Source organism: Oncorhynchus kisutch, linkage group LG10 (genome assembly GCF_002021735.2).
Source record: "Oncorhynchus kisutch isolate 150728-3 linkage group LG10, Okis_V2, whole genome shotgun sequence".
NCBI classification, from domain to species: Eukaryota; Metazoa; Chordata; class Actinopteri; order Salmoniformes; family Salmonidae; genus Oncorhynchus; species Oncorhynchus kisutch.
In genome coordinates, this window is record NC_034183.2 from 21,474,083 (window position 1) to 21,491,978 (window position 17,896).

At 46.9% G+C, this 17,896-nt stretch overlaps 2 protein-coding genes across 2 annotated transcripts in view; both read right to left on the minus strand.

The window, feature by feature from the left end:
* Positions 1-4,765, minus strand: part of LOC109897906 (unconventional myosin-If-like) — a 26,546-nt gene extending 21,781 nt beyond the window's left edge. The window contains exons 1-2 of the mRNA XM_031833307.1: positions 4,526-4,765; positions 239-370 (exon numbers count right to left, since the gene is read on the minus strand). Coding sequence (XP_031689167.1) covers positions 239-370; positions 4,526-4,528 — 135 coding nt within the window. The 5' untranslated portion in view covers positions 4,529-4,765. The remainder of the gene's footprint in view (positions 1-238; positions 371-4,525) is intronic.
* Positions 4,766-10,431: 5,666 nt separating this feature from the next.
* Positions 10,432-17,896, minus strand: part of LOC109897905 (A disintegrin and metalloproteinase with thrombospondin motifs 10-like) — a 67,469-nt gene continuing 60,004 nt past the window's right edge. The window contains exons 21-25 of the mRNA XM_020492561.2: positions 15,924-16,053; positions 15,470-15,674; positions 15,004-15,180; positions 14,572-14,746; positions 10,432-14,456 (exon numbers count right to left, since the gene is read on the minus strand). Coding sequence (XP_020348150.1) covers positions 14,347-14,456; positions 14,572-14,746; positions 15,004-15,180; positions 15,470-15,674; positions 15,924-16,053 — 797 coding nt within the window. The 3' untranslated portion in view covers positions 10,432-14,346. The remainder of the gene's footprint in view (positions 14,457-14,571; positions 14,747-15,003; positions 15,181-15,469; positions 15,675-15,923; positions 16,054-17,896) is intronic.

Below are 17,896 nucleotides of genomic sequence, written 5' to 3' on the forward strand. Positions count from 1 at the left end.
TTTGTTTGTGTGCATGTGTGTGTGCGTGTACGTGTGCCTATATATATCCGTCTGATAGAGTGTGTGTGTGGGCAGGTCATGTTTTCACAGTATACTTCCCCTCCTATTTTTAGCTTTCACTGAAGAGACATTTAAAGAAACAAGAACAGAAACATTAAAATACCCATCTCTTCACAGAAAAATGTGTTTTTGTGAGAAGTGGTACAGGAACTCTCTAACAATCAATCCAACAGGATACAAAGATGAAGTCATCCATGAATCTCTTCTTCAAGTTTTCCACAATGGCGTCTTCGCTGATCTTGGACAGCAGCACCATGTCGTCCACACCGCTCTGCTTGACATTCTGACTCTGCCAGTGGTACTTACTGCCCTGCAGGAGAGCACGGTCAGGGTTAGGGAATGCACATCATTTTATTTTTGTAATTGAGACAGAGAAAAGCAGAGGTAGGTCTGTAGAGAACCTAGTTCTTATTGAATGTGAGGTATTCTGAGAGGGTATCTACAACAGAAGACAGTGTAGAGAAAACCAGAGGAAGCATGGGCCTACTGTAATTGGAAGGCACATGCACCAGCAGACATCAGAGAGAAGTTTCTCAGCAGCAGGGTCTCTCTGTGTGTAACCCTGTCATTAAGAATGTGACTAAATGTGGTTATCAGTTCAAGAAGCTGAGGACAGTTACCAGGCAACGAGCAGTAGATGAGGTAAGCGTATGCCAGTTTGGCCATCTCTGTAAAGTACTTCTTCCCACTTTAATCTGCCAGAGTGATAACCATTAGTTATGGTATCTGTTGAATATAGATGCTACCTATAGGAGTCTGTGGAATGGGAGGGCACTCAGTTTAAAGTACACCCTTGGGCCATGGTTTGGGGATTTCTTTACTCAAAATGAATCTGGTGCATTGTAAAGTAATGGTCAATTAAAGGGCTACCTTTACATTTTCTACACTCAACCCATGCCCTTGATATGATGATCACTGTCACCACGTAGTGCAGAGAGCTTCCTGACCACAGTTGAGGTGGCCCAGGTTTGGCCAAAGATGTTGTATTACACTGTATGACATGGTCCTGGCCTTGTTTGGGTTCCCAACACGGTTTGATTTGATGTGTGGTGGAACCTGAAAAGAGGTCTAACATGGTTACTGTGATCTGAGTTTAACCAGCTGATGATAACTTTGGAGGAGAACATTTTAATACATCTGTATATTTCAACCAAAATGAGTCAGTCAACTCTCTGTCCAATCAATCAATGATATTCAATTATCAGTAAGATACCATGTACAGTAGATACTGTAAGAAAACCAGCAGTACTTCAGTCCTCAAGGGCGGTAATGGAATAGCTCTGTTGTAAAGATTCATTCCAACTTTTCATGTGAACAACCTGACTTATAAGGCTGTTTGTTTGTCACACATATCACAACAAATCCATAAATAATCTGCTCGGCTCGAAAACAGCCGGGTAAAACCACAGTTCTGACTGCACAATTTTTTCTTCTTCTTGCTATCGCTCTCTCTCTCTCTCTCTCTCTCTCTCTCTCTCACACTCTCCCTCTCTCTCCATCTCTTTCTCATACTCTCCCTCTCTCACACTCTCCCTCTCTCTCTCTCACTCTCACTCTCCCTCTCTCTCCCTCTCTCACACTCTCCCTCTCTCTCTCACACTCTCCCTCTCCCTCTCACACTCTCTCCATCTCTCTCTCAGACTCTCCCTCTCCCTCTCTCACACTCTCCATCTCTCTCTCATACTCTCCCTCTCTCACACTCTCCCTCTCTCTCTCCCTCTCTCTCCATCTCTCTCTCATACTCTCCCTCTCTCTCCCCCTCTCACACTCTCTCTCCCTCTCTCACACTCTCCCTCTCTCTCTCTCACACTCTCCCTCTCTCTCTCCCTCTCTCTCCATCTCTCTCTCATACTCTCCCTCTCTCTCCCTCTCACACTCTCCCTCTCTCTCTCCCTCTCTCACACTCTCCCTCTCTCTCCCTCTCCCTCTCTCACACTCTCCCTCTCTCTCCCTCTCCCTCTCTCACACTCTCCCTATCTCTCTCACTCCCCCTCACACTCTCCCTCTCTCTCTCCCTCTCTCACACTCTCCCTCTCTCTCCCTCTCCCTCTCTCACACTCTCCCTCTCTCTCCCTCTCCCTCTCTCACACTCTCCCTATCTCTCTCACTCCCCCTCTCACTCTCCCTCTCTCTCTCCCTCTCTCACACTCTCCCTCTCACACTCTCCCTCCCTCTCCCACACTCTCCCTCACACTCTCCCTCTCTCACACTCTCCCTCTCTCTCACACTCTCCCCCTCTCACACTCTCCCTCCCTCTCCCACACTCTCCCACACTCTCCCTCTCTCTCTCTCTCTCCCTCTCTCTCTCTCTCTCCCTCTCTCTCTCTCTCTCTCTCTCTCTCTCTCTCTCACACTCTCCCTCTCTCTCACTCTCCCTCTCTCTCACACTCTCCCTCTCTCTCACCTTGTTTTTACATACAAAATCAGATTATCCATTTGTTTGATATTTAAACTGTACAAAACACTCAAATAAGTCAGCGACAATAAGACAGTGAGGTTAGACAGAGACAGAGAAAAAAGTTTCAATTGATCTACAGTATCTCAGCTCTTTACCTAACATTAGGTGGTACCATAGTCATAACCACAAGTCTGTGGATGTGCTGATGGTGGACAAAAGCCAAAATCTTAAAATAGCTCATTTCTGATGTGATTTTTGATCAAGTGATAAGTAAAAAAATTGCTCACTTTCTACTGTGCAGTATCAGACCTGAGAGATGCTTTGTGCTACTACTGTATTATATTAATCATCCCTGTCACTACTGTCAGCCTGTCGCAGTGAAAGTCCCGACAAGGCATCAAAAATAAATCCAACAATGAAAACTGTCTTAATGTAAGCTTAATGTAAATTTGGCTAATTACGTTATCTTCGAAAATCTGTTGTGTTTGGGTATCCAGTTAGGGGCAGGATCTGTGCTTGGTAGTGTGAGGAGGAAGTCTTGCGATTTAGGGGCAGGATCTGTGCTTGGGAGTGTGAGGAGGAAGTATTGCGATTTAGGGGCAGGATCTGTGCTTGGGAGTGTGAGGAGGAAGTCTTGCGATTTAGGGGCAGGATCTGTGCTTGGTAGTGTGAGGAGGAAGTATTGCGATTTAGGGGCAGGATCTGTGCTTGGGAGTGTGAGGAGGAAGTCTTGCGATTTAGGGGCAGGATCTGTGCTTGGTAGTGTGAGGAGGAAGTCTTGCGATTTAGGGGCAGGATCTGTGCTTGGGAGTGTGAGGAGGAAGTATTGCGATTTAGGGGCAGGATCTGTGCTTGGGAGTGTGAGGAGGAAGTATTGCGATTTAGGGGCAGGATCTGTGCTTGGGAGTGTGAGGAGGAAGTATTGCGATTTAGGGGCAGGATCTGTGCTTGGGAGTGTGAGGAGGAAGTATTGCGATTTAGGGGCAGGATCTGTGCTTGGGAGTGTGAGGAGGAAGTATTGCGATTTAGGGGCAGGATCTGTGCTTGGGAGTGTGAGGAGGAAGTATTGCCATTTAGGGGCAGGATCTGTGCTTGGGAGTGTGAGGAGGAAGTCTTGCGATTTAGGGGCAGGATCTGTGCTTGGTAGTGTGAGGAGGAAGTCTTGTGATTTAGGGGCAGGATCTGTGCTTGGGAGTGTGAGGAGGAAGTCTTGCGATAGAAACCAAAGGCCCATCTGTCTCTCTGCCAGGGCTGCTGCACTTCCCCTCTAACGCCTCGCCACTGCATCTTGCAAAACCCTCTCGACTTTACAACACGCCTCTGCTGCAGTCCCTCTGTACACCCCTGCGGTTAGACCTTACCCAGCTCCTCAGGAACAATAGACACATCTACTGCTCCTTTTCACATTTGATAGGACAGTTTTGAATGTTTTTGATCTTGTACTTTTTCTCTCATGTCGTGTTTAAAGTCATGAGAAACCAATCTCTGGTTATGAATAGCACACACTCTTACTGAAATGTGAGGATGTATCTATCCCTCTAGTGTAGGAATGCTCACTAAAACCTAGGTGGACACGAGCAGGGCTTGCCAGTCAAAGGAGGAAAGGAAACCATCTTCTCCATTTAAGGAGTTACATTCTCTACTACTTAACGTCCACTACCCCCTGTTTTTCAGCTCCTTTTGTATGATAGTTGTTGAAAAGAGCGATAGAACATAGAAGTTATCTATTTTCCTTTCATCATCTTGACATATCTTTACCATTTCACATTATGCCCTCTTCCATTCATTGTGTAAGAATGGAACAGGTTTAAATCTCAGTCAGACACCATTGAACATCACTGTGCTTCAACATCTGTTCTAAGTCAGCAGTTGCCAGGCTTCAAAGTGCCAGCTTCAGGGTAGAATGTGAGACTTCACTGTACAGCTGTGTCAAGTGACCTCAACTTAACATATAAGGCCATGTTTTCAGTAAGTCTGTGAGAGAGGAAAACTCAGCATATAGCTGTAGAGAATATACAAGCCCTAGTGAGAGTCTGCATCAGTCAAAATGTGTGTGAGGTGTGTTACCATCGTGCCAGCGTTGTGTGTGCCTCTCTCTTCCTGCGGTCCTGCCTCAGCTGTCCAAAGTCCAGAGTATGTGTGTGTGTGTCGGTAATCCCACACTAGACCCTCACAGCACAGCCATCACAGTCAGGAAGTCTCCAGCACACACAGTCAGTCAGAGACACACCAAGAAGACTTCAACATCCACAGCGTTCAAATCTACTTCCTCATACACAGACCTAGAGCGAAACAAGAACTGATCTCTGCCTCAGAGGACACACACTCACAGACACAATTATCCTATATCTATTGTGGCAGACCAGGGGGTTTGGTCAAGACGTTTACACAGATCAGACACGGATAGAGTATGATTAGCTTGGTTTCAAGGGTGTTTATTAAGTAATAAATCAAAAGAAAAGGATAGGTCTCCCCCATGAGACCCTCTCTGGGATGCCGTGTTCTGGGCTCCGGGTCTTGCTGTATCCTGTTTGGCACACAAACTCAAACTCCCTCATCTTAGCTCGGGCACCGTCTCCAACTACATGGAAGTCACCTTACAGTCATCTCCTGTGTGCTGCCCTTCTGGCAGCTTTATGGGGCTTGTACAGCTGGTGAGCAATCAGCCCTTGATTACTCACCAACTCCCCAATCAGCCCCAATTAGTCCTGGGCGGAGAGCCCGTCGAGACCTGGCACATCCAGCAGGTGGAGCCATCGCCTTGGGATGTATACTCCGTCTGTCACCAGGCCTCGACAAATTTCCCCCTGGTGGCTGACGTGACACCCCCCCCCCTTAGCTCTGTCGGGGAGGGGGCTGTCGTCAGTGCGACGAACATCTCCCTTCTCAATAGGGCATCCGCGTTTCCATGCTTTTCCCCTGACCTGAGCACAACAGAAAAAGAGAAGCGTTGAGGGGACAAGAACCACCTGGTGACCCGATCGTTTGTGTCCTTTCCCCTGGCCACCCAGACCAGGGGAGCATGGTCCATGACCAGGGTGAAGTGGGTTCCCAACAGGTAATACTTGAGAGTGTTTGGCGCCCACTTCACCGCTAGACACTCTTTCTCAACAATGGAGTACTTCTTCTCTCTAGGAACCAGCTTTCTGCTGATGTACATGATGGGGTGCTCCTCCCCATCGTGTATCTGGGACAGAATGGCGCCTAGTCCCGTATCATACGCATCCGTCTGGACCACCATCGGCACCTGGAAATCGGGCTTTACGAGAATCGGATGGGAGCACAGCGCTTCCTTCAGAGGGCTGAACGCCACTTCACTGTTTTCGGGAGGCGGGCCCTGGTTAGATCGGTGAGGGGGGAAGCTATAGCCGCAAAGTTGGGGATAAATCGGCTATAGTATCCTGCCAGTCCCAGGAAGGACTTGACCTGTGTCTTGGTTTGTGGAACGGGCCAGTCACGCACAGCGTGAACCTTCCTCTCCTGGGGCTTGACGTTCCCCCGTCCGATCAAATACCCCAGGTACTCTACCTCCTCGAAACCTAGTTTGCACTTCTTGGGGTTCGCTGTCAACCCAGCTTGTCTGAGCACGTCCAGCACTGCCTGGAGGCACGTCAAGTGCTCATCCCAACCTTGGCTGTGGATGATGATGTCATCCAAAAAGGCCGCTGCGTACTGCTGGTGGGGTCGAAGTACTTTGTTCTTCAGCCGCTGGAATGTCCTCGGGGCTCTGTGGAGACCGAACGGGAGCACCCGGTACTGATACAACCCGTCTGGTGTCGAAAATGCCTTCTTCTCTCGGGAGGAGGCTGACAACAGTACCTGCCAATATCCTTTGTTCAGGTCAAGGTTGCTGATGTATCGGGCCTTTCCCAATTGATCGATGAGCTCATCCACCCTCGGCATGGGATATGCATCGAACAAGCTGATGCCGCTCACCCCCCAGAAATCATTACAGAAGCGGAGGCTACCGTCCGGTTTGGGCACCAACACGATGGGGCTGCACCATGCATTGTGGGACTCTTCAACGACCCCCATCCTTAGCATAGCCCCCACTTCCTGTTTCACGGCCTTCCTTCGGGGCCCCAGAATCAGATATGGCCTCTTTCTTACCGTTTCGCCGGGCCAGGTACGGATGTGGTGTTCAATGAGGGGTGTGTGGCCCGGCTTCTCGGAGAACACCGCCATGTTCCGATCGACAAGCTCCCTGAGCTCTTGCTTCTGGGCCTGGTCGAGGTCCTCATTGCTTGGGACCACCACTATACTCAATCCTCATGTTGTTTTTCAAATATCTATTCGATAAGATATCAACCGGGACAGTTGGCTTTTCACTAGGACTGGGAGTAACAATGGCCACCTCTCTCTTTTGAGCACAAATCACTCTGAGAGCCCCCACCTGTCCACTTACGTAATGTGGTCGTTCACGCTCATTCTTCAAAATAAAAGCCTGAAACTATGTCTGAAGACTCTTGACACCTTAGGGAAGCCATAGAAAAAGGAATCTGGTTGATATCCCTTTCAATGGGCAATAGGGATGTATAGGAACACAGGGGTTTCAAAATAAGTGTCACTTCCTGATTGGATTTTTCTCAGGCTTTTGCCTGCAATATCAGTTCTGTTATACTCACAGACAATATTTTTACAGTTTTGGAAACTTTAGAGTGTTTTCTATCCTAAGCTGACAATTATATGCATATTCTAGCATCTGGTCCTGAGAAATAGACCGTTTACTCTGGGAATGTTATTTTTCCAAACATAAAAATAGTGCCCCCTAGCTTCAAGACCAGCACCCTGTCTCCCACCTGGAATTCTCAGGGCTGGGCTCTCTGATTGTAGACCTGGGCTTGGGCGCGTTGGGCCTTCTCCATATGTTCCCTCACGACGGGCCATATGGCTGTCATCCACTCATCGTATCCACGCTGTGTAATGGGGTCGGTTGGGCTTCCCACACCTCCTTTGCGAGGTCAAGTATGCTGCGTGGCCTCATCCAGTAGAGGAGTTTGAACGGGGAAAACCCAGTAGAGGATGGGGGTACTTGAGAACATTAGGTGGGGTAGTAGCTGGTCCCAGTTCTTCCTGTCCTGCTCGATGACCTTCCACAGCATCTGTTTGAGCATTTTATTAAAGCGCTCGACGAGCCCATCTGTCTGAGGGTGAAAAACAGCGGTCCGGATCTGCTTGATCTGCAGGAGGGATCACAACTCTTTAATGAGGCAGGACATAAACTCCGTACCTTGGTCTGTCAAGATCTCGTTCGGGATGCCCACCTGGCTAAAGAGGTGGAACAGCTTCCGAGCGATTCCCTTGGATACCGCCACCCGTAGGGGAATGGCCTAAGGATACTGGGTGGCATAATCTACTATCACCAGGATGTACCAGTGTCCTCATGCTGTTCTTACCAGGGGTCCCACTATGTCCATGGCGATGCGTTCAAAGGTCACCCCGATGATCAGTAGGGGGACCAATGGGCTTCGGAAGTGAGCTTTCGGGGCCGTGAATTGACACTCCGGGCGGCTGATACAGTAGTCTTCTACGGCCCTCCTCATCCCGGGCCAGTGGAACCGGGCGGCAATCCGTTCCTGGGTCTTTTCCATTCCCAGGTGCGCCCCCAACAGGTGGGTGTGGGCCAGCTGAAGAACGGTTCCCTAGTACCGTCGGGGCAACAACAATACCTCTCAAAGTTCCTCCTGTTGGCGTGACACCTGATATAAAAGGTTATTCTTGATTTGGAAATGGGGGTATAGCCAGTCACTCACCCCCGGAAGTAGCTGTCCATCCACCGCTATCACTTGGGCTGCGGCGGCTTTCAAGTTCGGATCCTCCCACTGGGCTGTCCCGAATTGTCCGCTCAGCTGCCCCCCCCGCGGGGGTCTCAACTGGCCCCTCGAAATCGAGGAGGGGGAGGATGGGCTCCTCCTCCAGGGATTCCCCAGGGGGTTCGGGTTCCAGCGCCCTCTCCGACTCCGACTCCAGAGCTGTAGACACATGCTGGTTAACCGGTTGCTTCCGGGCCGCACAGGCTATTGGTCGTCCCCGCTCTCTTCTTCGGCTGGCTCGTACCTTCTTCCTCAACTCGTGCCCCCATAAGGCAGCAAACAGAGGACAATGCCGTCCCACTAGGAGAGGTCCCGGTAATTCTGGCACTGCACCCACTGTCATCTGGCAGCTCCCTTGTGGCGTCACGATGTTGGTCCATACAGTTGGATACCGCTTTGTGTCACCGTGAACACAGGAAATGGACATCTCCCTACCCCTTTTGGTCTCCTGGTTCAGCAGGCTCGTGCTTACGAGCATAACCATACTTCCGGAGTCCAATAGCGCCTCCGTGTCGTGACCGTCAACCTTCACCGGGACCATGGTGCAGTTGATTCGGGGTGCCCCAACAGGAGGTGACATAGTTCACAGCGTGATCCACCTCGCCACCGGGGCAAGCTGAGCCGGGCAATTCTAGGCAATGTGCCCCCGGGTGCCACACTCCAAACACCTCTTGTGGTCGCCATCTTCCTGGGGTCGTCGGGGATGGGTCGGCCCTACCCCAGCCGTTTCTCCATGGCTTTGCGGTCCTTTGGCCCTGCCGACTGTTGGTTCGGGGCACACTGCGGTTGGGCTGTCCTTCCGTCCCCCGGACGGGTCGAAGATAAGTATTTTGTCTCCCCCATACCCAACTTCTTATCTTGCCAAATTGTTAATGAGTTGTTTACACACCTCCTTGACAGTATTTTAACACACACACTATCTACTAATATCTTTATTTTACAATTTGTGAAATCTGTCTGCCATGGTGTTCTGTGGTGTAGATGTTTGTTTGTTAGTTTGTTTGGTTGTGTGTGTTTCTGTGATTATTTTAGATGTTTTGTTAATTTATTATATATATATTTTTATTATTATTTTATGCTTTGTTAAACAATATTAGGTTGTTTCTGGACCAGGCCTCAGATTTTTTTCACTGATTCTAAGAGGAGGGAGTGTAACAATGAACTGTAACTGAATTGAAACTGAATTGAAATGTGATTGACATACTGGCAAATCAACATGATGGGGAAGTCATGAATCCACAATCCCCTTTCTGACATCAGACCTTCCACCTCTCGTCCTTTCTCCCCGGGAATAGCTAAAGACTCTGTATAGCTGCATTTAATACTTTTTTAGTTTTTTACTTTACTTTTAAAAAGTATATATCAGTATAATGTATGCATGTATCACTACAAGGCCTAAAACAAGCAGGTTCTCATGAAAATGAAAGAATGAGGGATTCCTCTGACCTATGATTTCAACACTCATATTCCTCCAAATTTCAACTCGTTTCAAACTTCTGAATTATTAACAAATAATCTACAATACACAAATTTGACTTAAATCTTTTTCATTTAAAAAAAGGCCTGGTTTTAGGCCTGGTTTCTGTAAAGCATTTTGTGATAACTGCTGATGGAAAAAGGGTTTATAAAATAAATTTGATTGACATATCATGGCCGGTGAGTCCAGTGACTAGATGCTGATTGGTGTCTAGTCACTGGAGTCAGATGTGAGGGAGTTGGTTGATTGGGCCTCTAGGATTACGGCTGGGCTGGCGTTCACCCTTCCAGTTTGCTCGAGGGGGGAGGCGGCAATCAGCTGTCTCCGGCCTTCCCTCCAGAAATATGTCTTCTGCTCCTTGTACTCCACAGTACCAAGATCAACCTTTTCCCACATGCTTGTCTTTGTCTCCTCAAGTTAATCACAAATGTTTTCCACATTGGTCAGAAAGTTCTCTCTTTTGTCCTTATCGGTGAACTTTCTTTCTACATCAACGTTTAGTTGTGTCACTTGATCTCTAGTCGTGCACAATTGTGCTGTCACTTCTTGTATGGTCAGTGCCATTAAATCAAACGAGCATTCATTAAGAATCTATGAGATACAGAAATAGATGGATAATCACATAATGTCAGGGTTTAAAACGGGCAAATCTGTGGAGAGAGAGGAAAGCACACAATTCTCGATGCATTTATTAACAATGCGGCTATTTATTCACTGTAATATATTCATTTCAAAGGTTTTAGATGGGGAACGGGGGCATGTTTCTATAGTAATTCAAATACAGTACATATCTGTAACACTTAGCATGTGAAAACAACAACAAACAAACAATATTATCCCTCTTATTTGATAAAACAGTTTGTCTCTGAGGTCACACCATGACCATGGACACAAATGGTTCAAAATTGAAGGCAAAACGTACTTCGCTTACATATTCAGACAGTCAAATAGGACACCTTGTTCCATTAAAACAGTTCTGTTATGTTATCGGTCAGATAGTGTAGCAAAGCATCAGGTAGTGTGCTGACAACCAGTTGTATCAGAAATTGTTAACAGATATGGGTCCCATACCCAGTTACTAAAGGTGGGGAAATAAATGTTTAACTTCTCTTCTCACAAACTGATATAGCACAACTGTGACTTTGGCACCAACCTCAAACAAAACCATTTTGGTAACACTTTACTTGACACCCGGCGTCATAACAAGTTATGACACGATCATATCCATGTCATATGTCAGAACAGCTGACATAACTTGTCATAACCTGTCATAATATGGACATAACACTGTCATGACATATATTTAGACCTGTCGTGACATATATTGCATTATTTTATGGCTGGTTATGACACCTACATAAGAGTGTCAGAACCCACAAAACCTACCACACAAGGCAAAACATTCCATTACACCATAGCCTACGTGTCAACACTATGTTAATGTTATATATTTTTTGTTGTTGAAATTTACGTTATTAAATTATCTTTGTAATTGCTCACACATTGATGCACCTACCCCATTGCTCTGTTGCTGATGACTGAGATGAATGCAGGACCAGATTTCAGGAGCAGGACAAGACACCCTCTTTTTGACTGATGAATGATAAGGGCATTTATGATTCTGATGGTCATAATGCTTCTTAGTCCTAGTAAAGTGACACATGATGGTCATAATGCTTCATGACAGTGTCATAAAGTGATTTAAAATAGGATGAAAAAAACATGACTGTAAAGAATGTATTACAACAAAGGATTTAAGAAACAAACTTTCAAATGAAAGGAAACTTCTTGGCAGAAAATAATAATTTGAATAAACGTTGGTTTTGACACTCTTATGTAGGTGTCATAACCAGCCATAAAATAATGCAATATATGTCACAACAGGTGTAAATATATGGGTCATGACAGTGTTATGACCATATTATGACATGTTATGACATATTATGACATGATATGACACTGGGTGTCAAGTAAAGTGTTACCACCATGCAATATTCAACAGAATGACATCCAACAACGACAACAATTAGCTAAGAAATAGCACCATTCAGAAGCACCATCAGGAGAGTAATAGCAACCTAGTTACTCCAATAGAAATCAGTTCCTTCATTGAGAGCTGACATTAAGGGCTGGTTCTGAGTGTGAGTCCAGTAGATGGATGAATGTGTAAGAAGGCAGTTACTTTACATGTAGCATATTAGAGACAAGTAAACTGGTTAACCATTAAAGGCACAGTAGGAAGGCCATGCTATCAGAGAGAATGATCACTCAAGGCCAGGGTGCATGGGAGGGTCTCTGTTCCGATGTAATCAGAGGGTGGGAGGTGGTTGACTCAGTGATGAACACTGTGTTTCCACTCACTGTATACGTGACTAATACAGACTACCATGTAGCATTGTTCACATTGATGAGGCTATGGTAGGTTTGCCTGTATCTAAACATGTACAGTAAGTACTACAGTATGAGAGAAGTGTTGAGGTTTGCTGCTAGATGTGAACTGAACCGGTCATTTACCAGCCCTCGCTGGGTCCCGTAAAATGGCAAGACAGAGGCGAGTAAACTGTTATGAACATGGACCGGACCGTGGATCGAGAGTGTTAAGTAGAGTCTTCAAGACAAGTCTCAAATAATGAACATACATTATCCCTATGACTAGTCAGACTTTGTGCAATTCAAACCCTTTTCAAAAAGATTTTGTTCTGAGACAAAGCATTGACAAGATAACTTAGAAGACCAAGTGAGTTGGCAACAGCCACCAGATAATAAACATTACATTGGGTAAGTGACAGTAAAGTATCAGAACAGTTTCATTTGTACAGTGTAGATTTAGTGTACACATAGAACAACGTCTGTAAATATACAAGTAAAGGTATGTATGGACATAGTGGCTCAGGGTAAGACTGAGCCACTGAATAAACAACAGAGAAACAGAGAAACACAACTAAGCTGAACAATGTACTTTGGCCAGTCCTGTGGCCAGCATGGCAATAGTAGTAGCACCAAACCCTTAAAGGATATACACTACATTACCAAAAATATGTGGACACCTGCTTGTCGAACATCTCATTCCAAAATCACAGGCATTAATATGGTACTATGGAGTTGGTCCCCCCCTTTGAGGCCATAACAGCATCCTCTCTTCTGGGAAGGCTTTCCACTAGATGTTGGAACATTGCTGCGGGGACTTGCTTCCATTCAGCCAGAAGAGCATTAGTGAGGTCGGGGACTGATGTTGGGCGATTAGGCCTGGCTTGCATTCAGCGTTCCAATTCATCCCAAAGGTGTTCGATGGGGTTGAGGTCAGGGCTCTGTGCAGGCCAGTCAAGTTCTTCCACACCGACCTCGACAAACCATTTATGTACGGACCTCGCTTTGTGCACAGGGGCATTGTCATGCTGAAATAGGGCCTTCCCCAAACTGTTGCCACAAATCTGGAAGCACAGAATCCTCTACAATGTCATTGTATGCTGTAGCGTTAAGATTTCCCTTCACTGGAACTAAGGGGCCTAGCCCGAACCATGAAAACAGCCCCAGACCATTATTCCTCCTTCACCAAACTTTACAGTTGGTTAGGTGCATTGGGGCAGGTAGGGTTCTCCTGGCATCCACCAAACCCAGATGATTTATCACTCCAGAGAACGACGTTTCCACTGCTCCAGAGTCTAATGGCGGATAGCTTTACATCACTCCAGCCGACACTTGGCATTGCGCATGGGGTTCTTAGGCTTGTGTGCGGCTGCTTGGCCATGGAAACCCATTTCAAGAAGCTCCCAACAAACAGTTATTGTGCTGACGTTGCTTACAGAGGCAATTTGGAGAGTGTGAGTGTTGCAACCGAGGACAGATAATTTTTACTCGCTGTGCGCTTCAGCACTCGGTGGTCCTGTTCTGTGAGCTTGTGTGGCCTACCACTTCACGGCTGAGCCGTTGTTGCTCCTAGACATTTCCACGTCACAATAAAAGCACTTACAGTTGACCGGGGCAGCTATTGCTGGGCAGAAATCTGACTAACTGACTTGTTGGAAAGGTGGCATCCTATGACGGTGCCATCTTGAAAGTCACTGAGCTCTTCAGTAAGACTATTTTACTGCTGATGTTTGTCTATGGAGATTGCATGGCGGTTTGCTCGATTTTATACACTTGTCAGCAACAGGTGTGGCTGAAATAGCCGAATCCACTAATTTGAAGGGGTGTCCACATACTTTTGTATATATAGTGTACGTACATAGCAACAGAGAGATATCCCAGCAGCTCATCTGGTCTTCACAGCAGTGGCCCCAAAGCTGGTATTAGATAGGGTACTTTCAGAGTGCGGGATAAAAGTACAGTTCTCTCTCTCTCACCCTCCCGCCATCTACTTCTCTGTCCACGGATGTCAGGCAGGCTGCTCTGCGGTGCGTTGGCTGGGCCGTCCCTCCCCCCTGTGGAATGTGCAGCTCAGTGGGTCTGTTCTGGGCCCGCTAGGGGTGGCTCCTGGTCTGGTCTGGGCCCGCTAGGGGTGGCTCCTGGTCTGGTCTGGGCCCGCTAGGAGTGGCTCCTGGTCTGGTCTGGGCCCGCTGGGGATGCCTCCTGGTCTGGCTCTCGGTCTGGTTCAGGGGTCAGTGTCCTTGGCAGGTCTTACAGCACATCTGTCTGAAGTAGGGGCGGCTGCAGAACTTAAACCTGAGCACCAGGGGGCAGTACGCCACTGTGTTCACATCTTTGCACTCTGGAAGGGAAAAATATATAAAAAACTCAAATTAAAATAATGAACCACTTAGATGGATATTTAGCCTGCAGGAGAATACAGTGAGAAGGTAATTAATAGAGAGTTGAACTTTGACCTTCGGGGTCACCCTCGGGGATGTCCATGGGTAGGCTACTGAGGTCACATTTGCTCTTGCACTGTTGCATGGCTGCCGGGCGCTGGAGGTCTGGGCACTCATTGGACGGCTGGCCGGTTTGTGCGAGACACTGCACAGAGCGCTTCTCCTGACCCAGACCACACCTGGCCGAGCACTGACACCCAACAGAGAGAGAGAGAGAGAGAGAGAGAGAGAGAGCGAGGTCACCAAACTAGGAGTACACGCAAATAAGCCATAGCAAAGATGGATAATAGATCACTTTACAAATCTGAACAGGAATGATTAACATTGTCAAGTATTTTTTCTTCACTTCACTAGATCAAACAAGAGGACCTAGGAGGTATAGTTGAATGAGAGTAGTTCAATACATAGCAGAGCCCAAGTTAGTCCCAGCAAGCCCCCCAGCCTTACCTCTCCCCAGGGCCCTGTGACCCACATGGGTGGTGGGCAGCGCTGCAGGTTACAGCGCACCCTGGTGGTGGGACGCCCATGCTTGGGACACTGGGACTCTGGCAGTATGTCTCCACTCTCCCCACGCTTACACAGAAGGACACGGTGCCTGAACCCTGGACCACAACTGGGATTACACTGGGGGGGGGGGGGGGGGAAGAGAGAGAGAGAGAGAGAGAGAGAGAGAGCGATATGGGGCAGAGGTTATTCAAGTCTGAGATCTCTAACCTCTACAGCCTCAGAGCCCACCCGTACAGTACAAAGCCCAACCAGCAGGTGGTATTGATTACACACAGAAATGTTGCATAGGTACAGAAAGTGTCGAGGTCAGCAACTACTCACTTTTTTTCTTAAAATCTTTAGATTCCACTAGTTAGATTAAATACAAAATAGTAGGGTTAGTTTATGGGGGGTATTTTGGGTATACCTCTGACCAGTCCAGGGCCAGCCACTCGGGGGGGCAGGTGTGGTTGCTGCAGGGTTCAGTGAGAGGTGGTCGTGGAGGAGTACAGGCGCTGTCGTCCTGGACCTTCTCCTCTGTAGGAGAGATCTTCCTCTTACACAACACCTCTCTGGTCCTCAGGCCCCCGTTACAGCTGCGACTGCACTCAGACCACACCCCAGACCACCAGCTGGGGGAGACAGACACCCGGACAGATCTTAGTCTAGCAGGATGCCATACTGTCCCACTACCACACATGTGCATACACACATAGACACACACACACACACACACACATACTTAAACTGCGTATATAGGTTAATTACGTTACCAGGTCAGAATTTTTACAGTTGTAGCAACAGCCCTAGCAATGGGGGGGGGGGGGACTTCACAGAGAGGAGCTTCACACAGGCCGTGGGACTGATACACTGACACTCACCTTGGGGAGCATGGCTCAGAGTTGCAGGCTCGCTTCTTGTCTTTGGGTTTGCTCTTCTTGTCACAGAAGTGGTTGTAGACCACGGTGTGATCCGTCTGCTTCTTACACACGACCTGCTGGGTCTGACCACCTGACAGACAGAGGGAGGTTAGAACACTTTTAGAATACAGTCAGAACTCCTTTGGTCGTTCCTCTGATGCAGCTCACACTGTGCCCTTCACAGTGTACAACTTGTACAAGCCCTCCTCCATTCACTTGTTTTGCTGACATAAGGTCAAGTAAATTTGCTTTTAAGCAAAGTAAATGAGTTCTTATCAGGCTAGCTGCTTTGGATCATTAACCCGCGACAGAAAGAAAGCAAAGTTTGCCTAAGACCCGCATGGACGCCTGCAGTTTCACCAACCCCACAGTACCTCTGTTCATGAACATTCCATTCCCATGTTTCCCCAGGGTCAGTGGTACATTAGGAAAACTCTGAAGCCACCATGTACCAGTGTGTGTGTAATGTGTATGTATGAGAGAGGGAATATGAGAAAGCCTATGAGAAAGCCTATGAGAAAGTGAGGGGTATGCACTGTGCATGTATTAGTATTTGTATTTATTATGGATCCCCATTAGCTGCTGGGGTTCAGCAAAATGAAGGCAGTTTATACCATTTTAAAACAATACACAGATTTCAGAACACACTGTGTGCCCTCAGGCTCCAACTCCACAACTACCACATATCGACAGTTCAAAAGCCCTGCACAGCAGCTAAATGGATCATTAGTCAAAAAATAATAAAAATAATAATATGCTTATATTTGTCATGTTATACACTTGTACAAGCGTAAAACATTTTTTGTTTCTTGCCTAACCCAATTCCCCCTGAGAATCACGCAGGGAGTGGGTCACTGCCAGGGTCACCATTGTCCAGTGCCCCTGGAGCAATTGGGGTTAACCCTTTACACTCGTACCTGCCTACGGGTTATAAATGGCAGATTTGGTCACTGATAAACGCCTAAATTGAACAGCATTGGCAGTACAGTAACATTCTATACACGACATCAGAGCTCTGGCTCTCCGCTTCACAGCTCTGTATGGGTTTTGACTGAAGGCCGTTCGGAACTTGAGCGCCGCACACGACAAGTAGTTGCCTAATCCCTAATTCGGCAACTTTTGAAAATGTTTTCTTGGCTGAGTGAGAGAAATGCTGTAAATTAAGAGGATTCAATTTATTTTGAAAGATGAGACGTTGAGGATTATAATAAATACTGCTTCGATATCATACAAGCTCATGGGCTCTCATGAAGTGTTTGTTTTCGATTTTGTGGCAGAACACCCTCGAGTCCAAATGTGCACTTCATATTTCCATATGATAAAACTCATGCTATATACAGTGTCAACGTTTATGATCACTATGTTTGATGTACAGTTACAAGATGACATGCTGTCATACCCTATGTTGTTCTGAACAGAATGAGCCTATGTTTGTCTATTGTGAAGAAAATTTGCCACGGTGATCGATTTGCTGCTGAACACTCACCTGAACTGCATTCTATGCACACCACAATTACGATCCGTTTCTCTGAATTGCTCTTTGAAAGCCTGTAAGGTCATATTTTATAACTCAGCCTGTCATGTTGGCAATAGAACAAGCATCCAAATTATGCCCACGGTAGGCCTGTGGCAGTCATAAAATTGTCGGTCAGTGATTGTCAAGCAAATAACTGACGGTCTCACGGTAATTGACCGTTAATGAACGTAAACACATTTAGCAACTCCTGGCTTCCACGAATAGCCTACAATCACTGATGCGACCTTTGAAACATCTACATTTTATATGTGTGAAATTTGTTTTGATTTAGAATGGACCATTATCATGCACTTGTCTGGAAACAGGGGCAGAGGGAAAAAATACATGTCATCTATGCACTTAAATAGCAAATGGAGGACACTTTCCCGTGGTTCATTTTTCATGCTAGCCAGGTAGG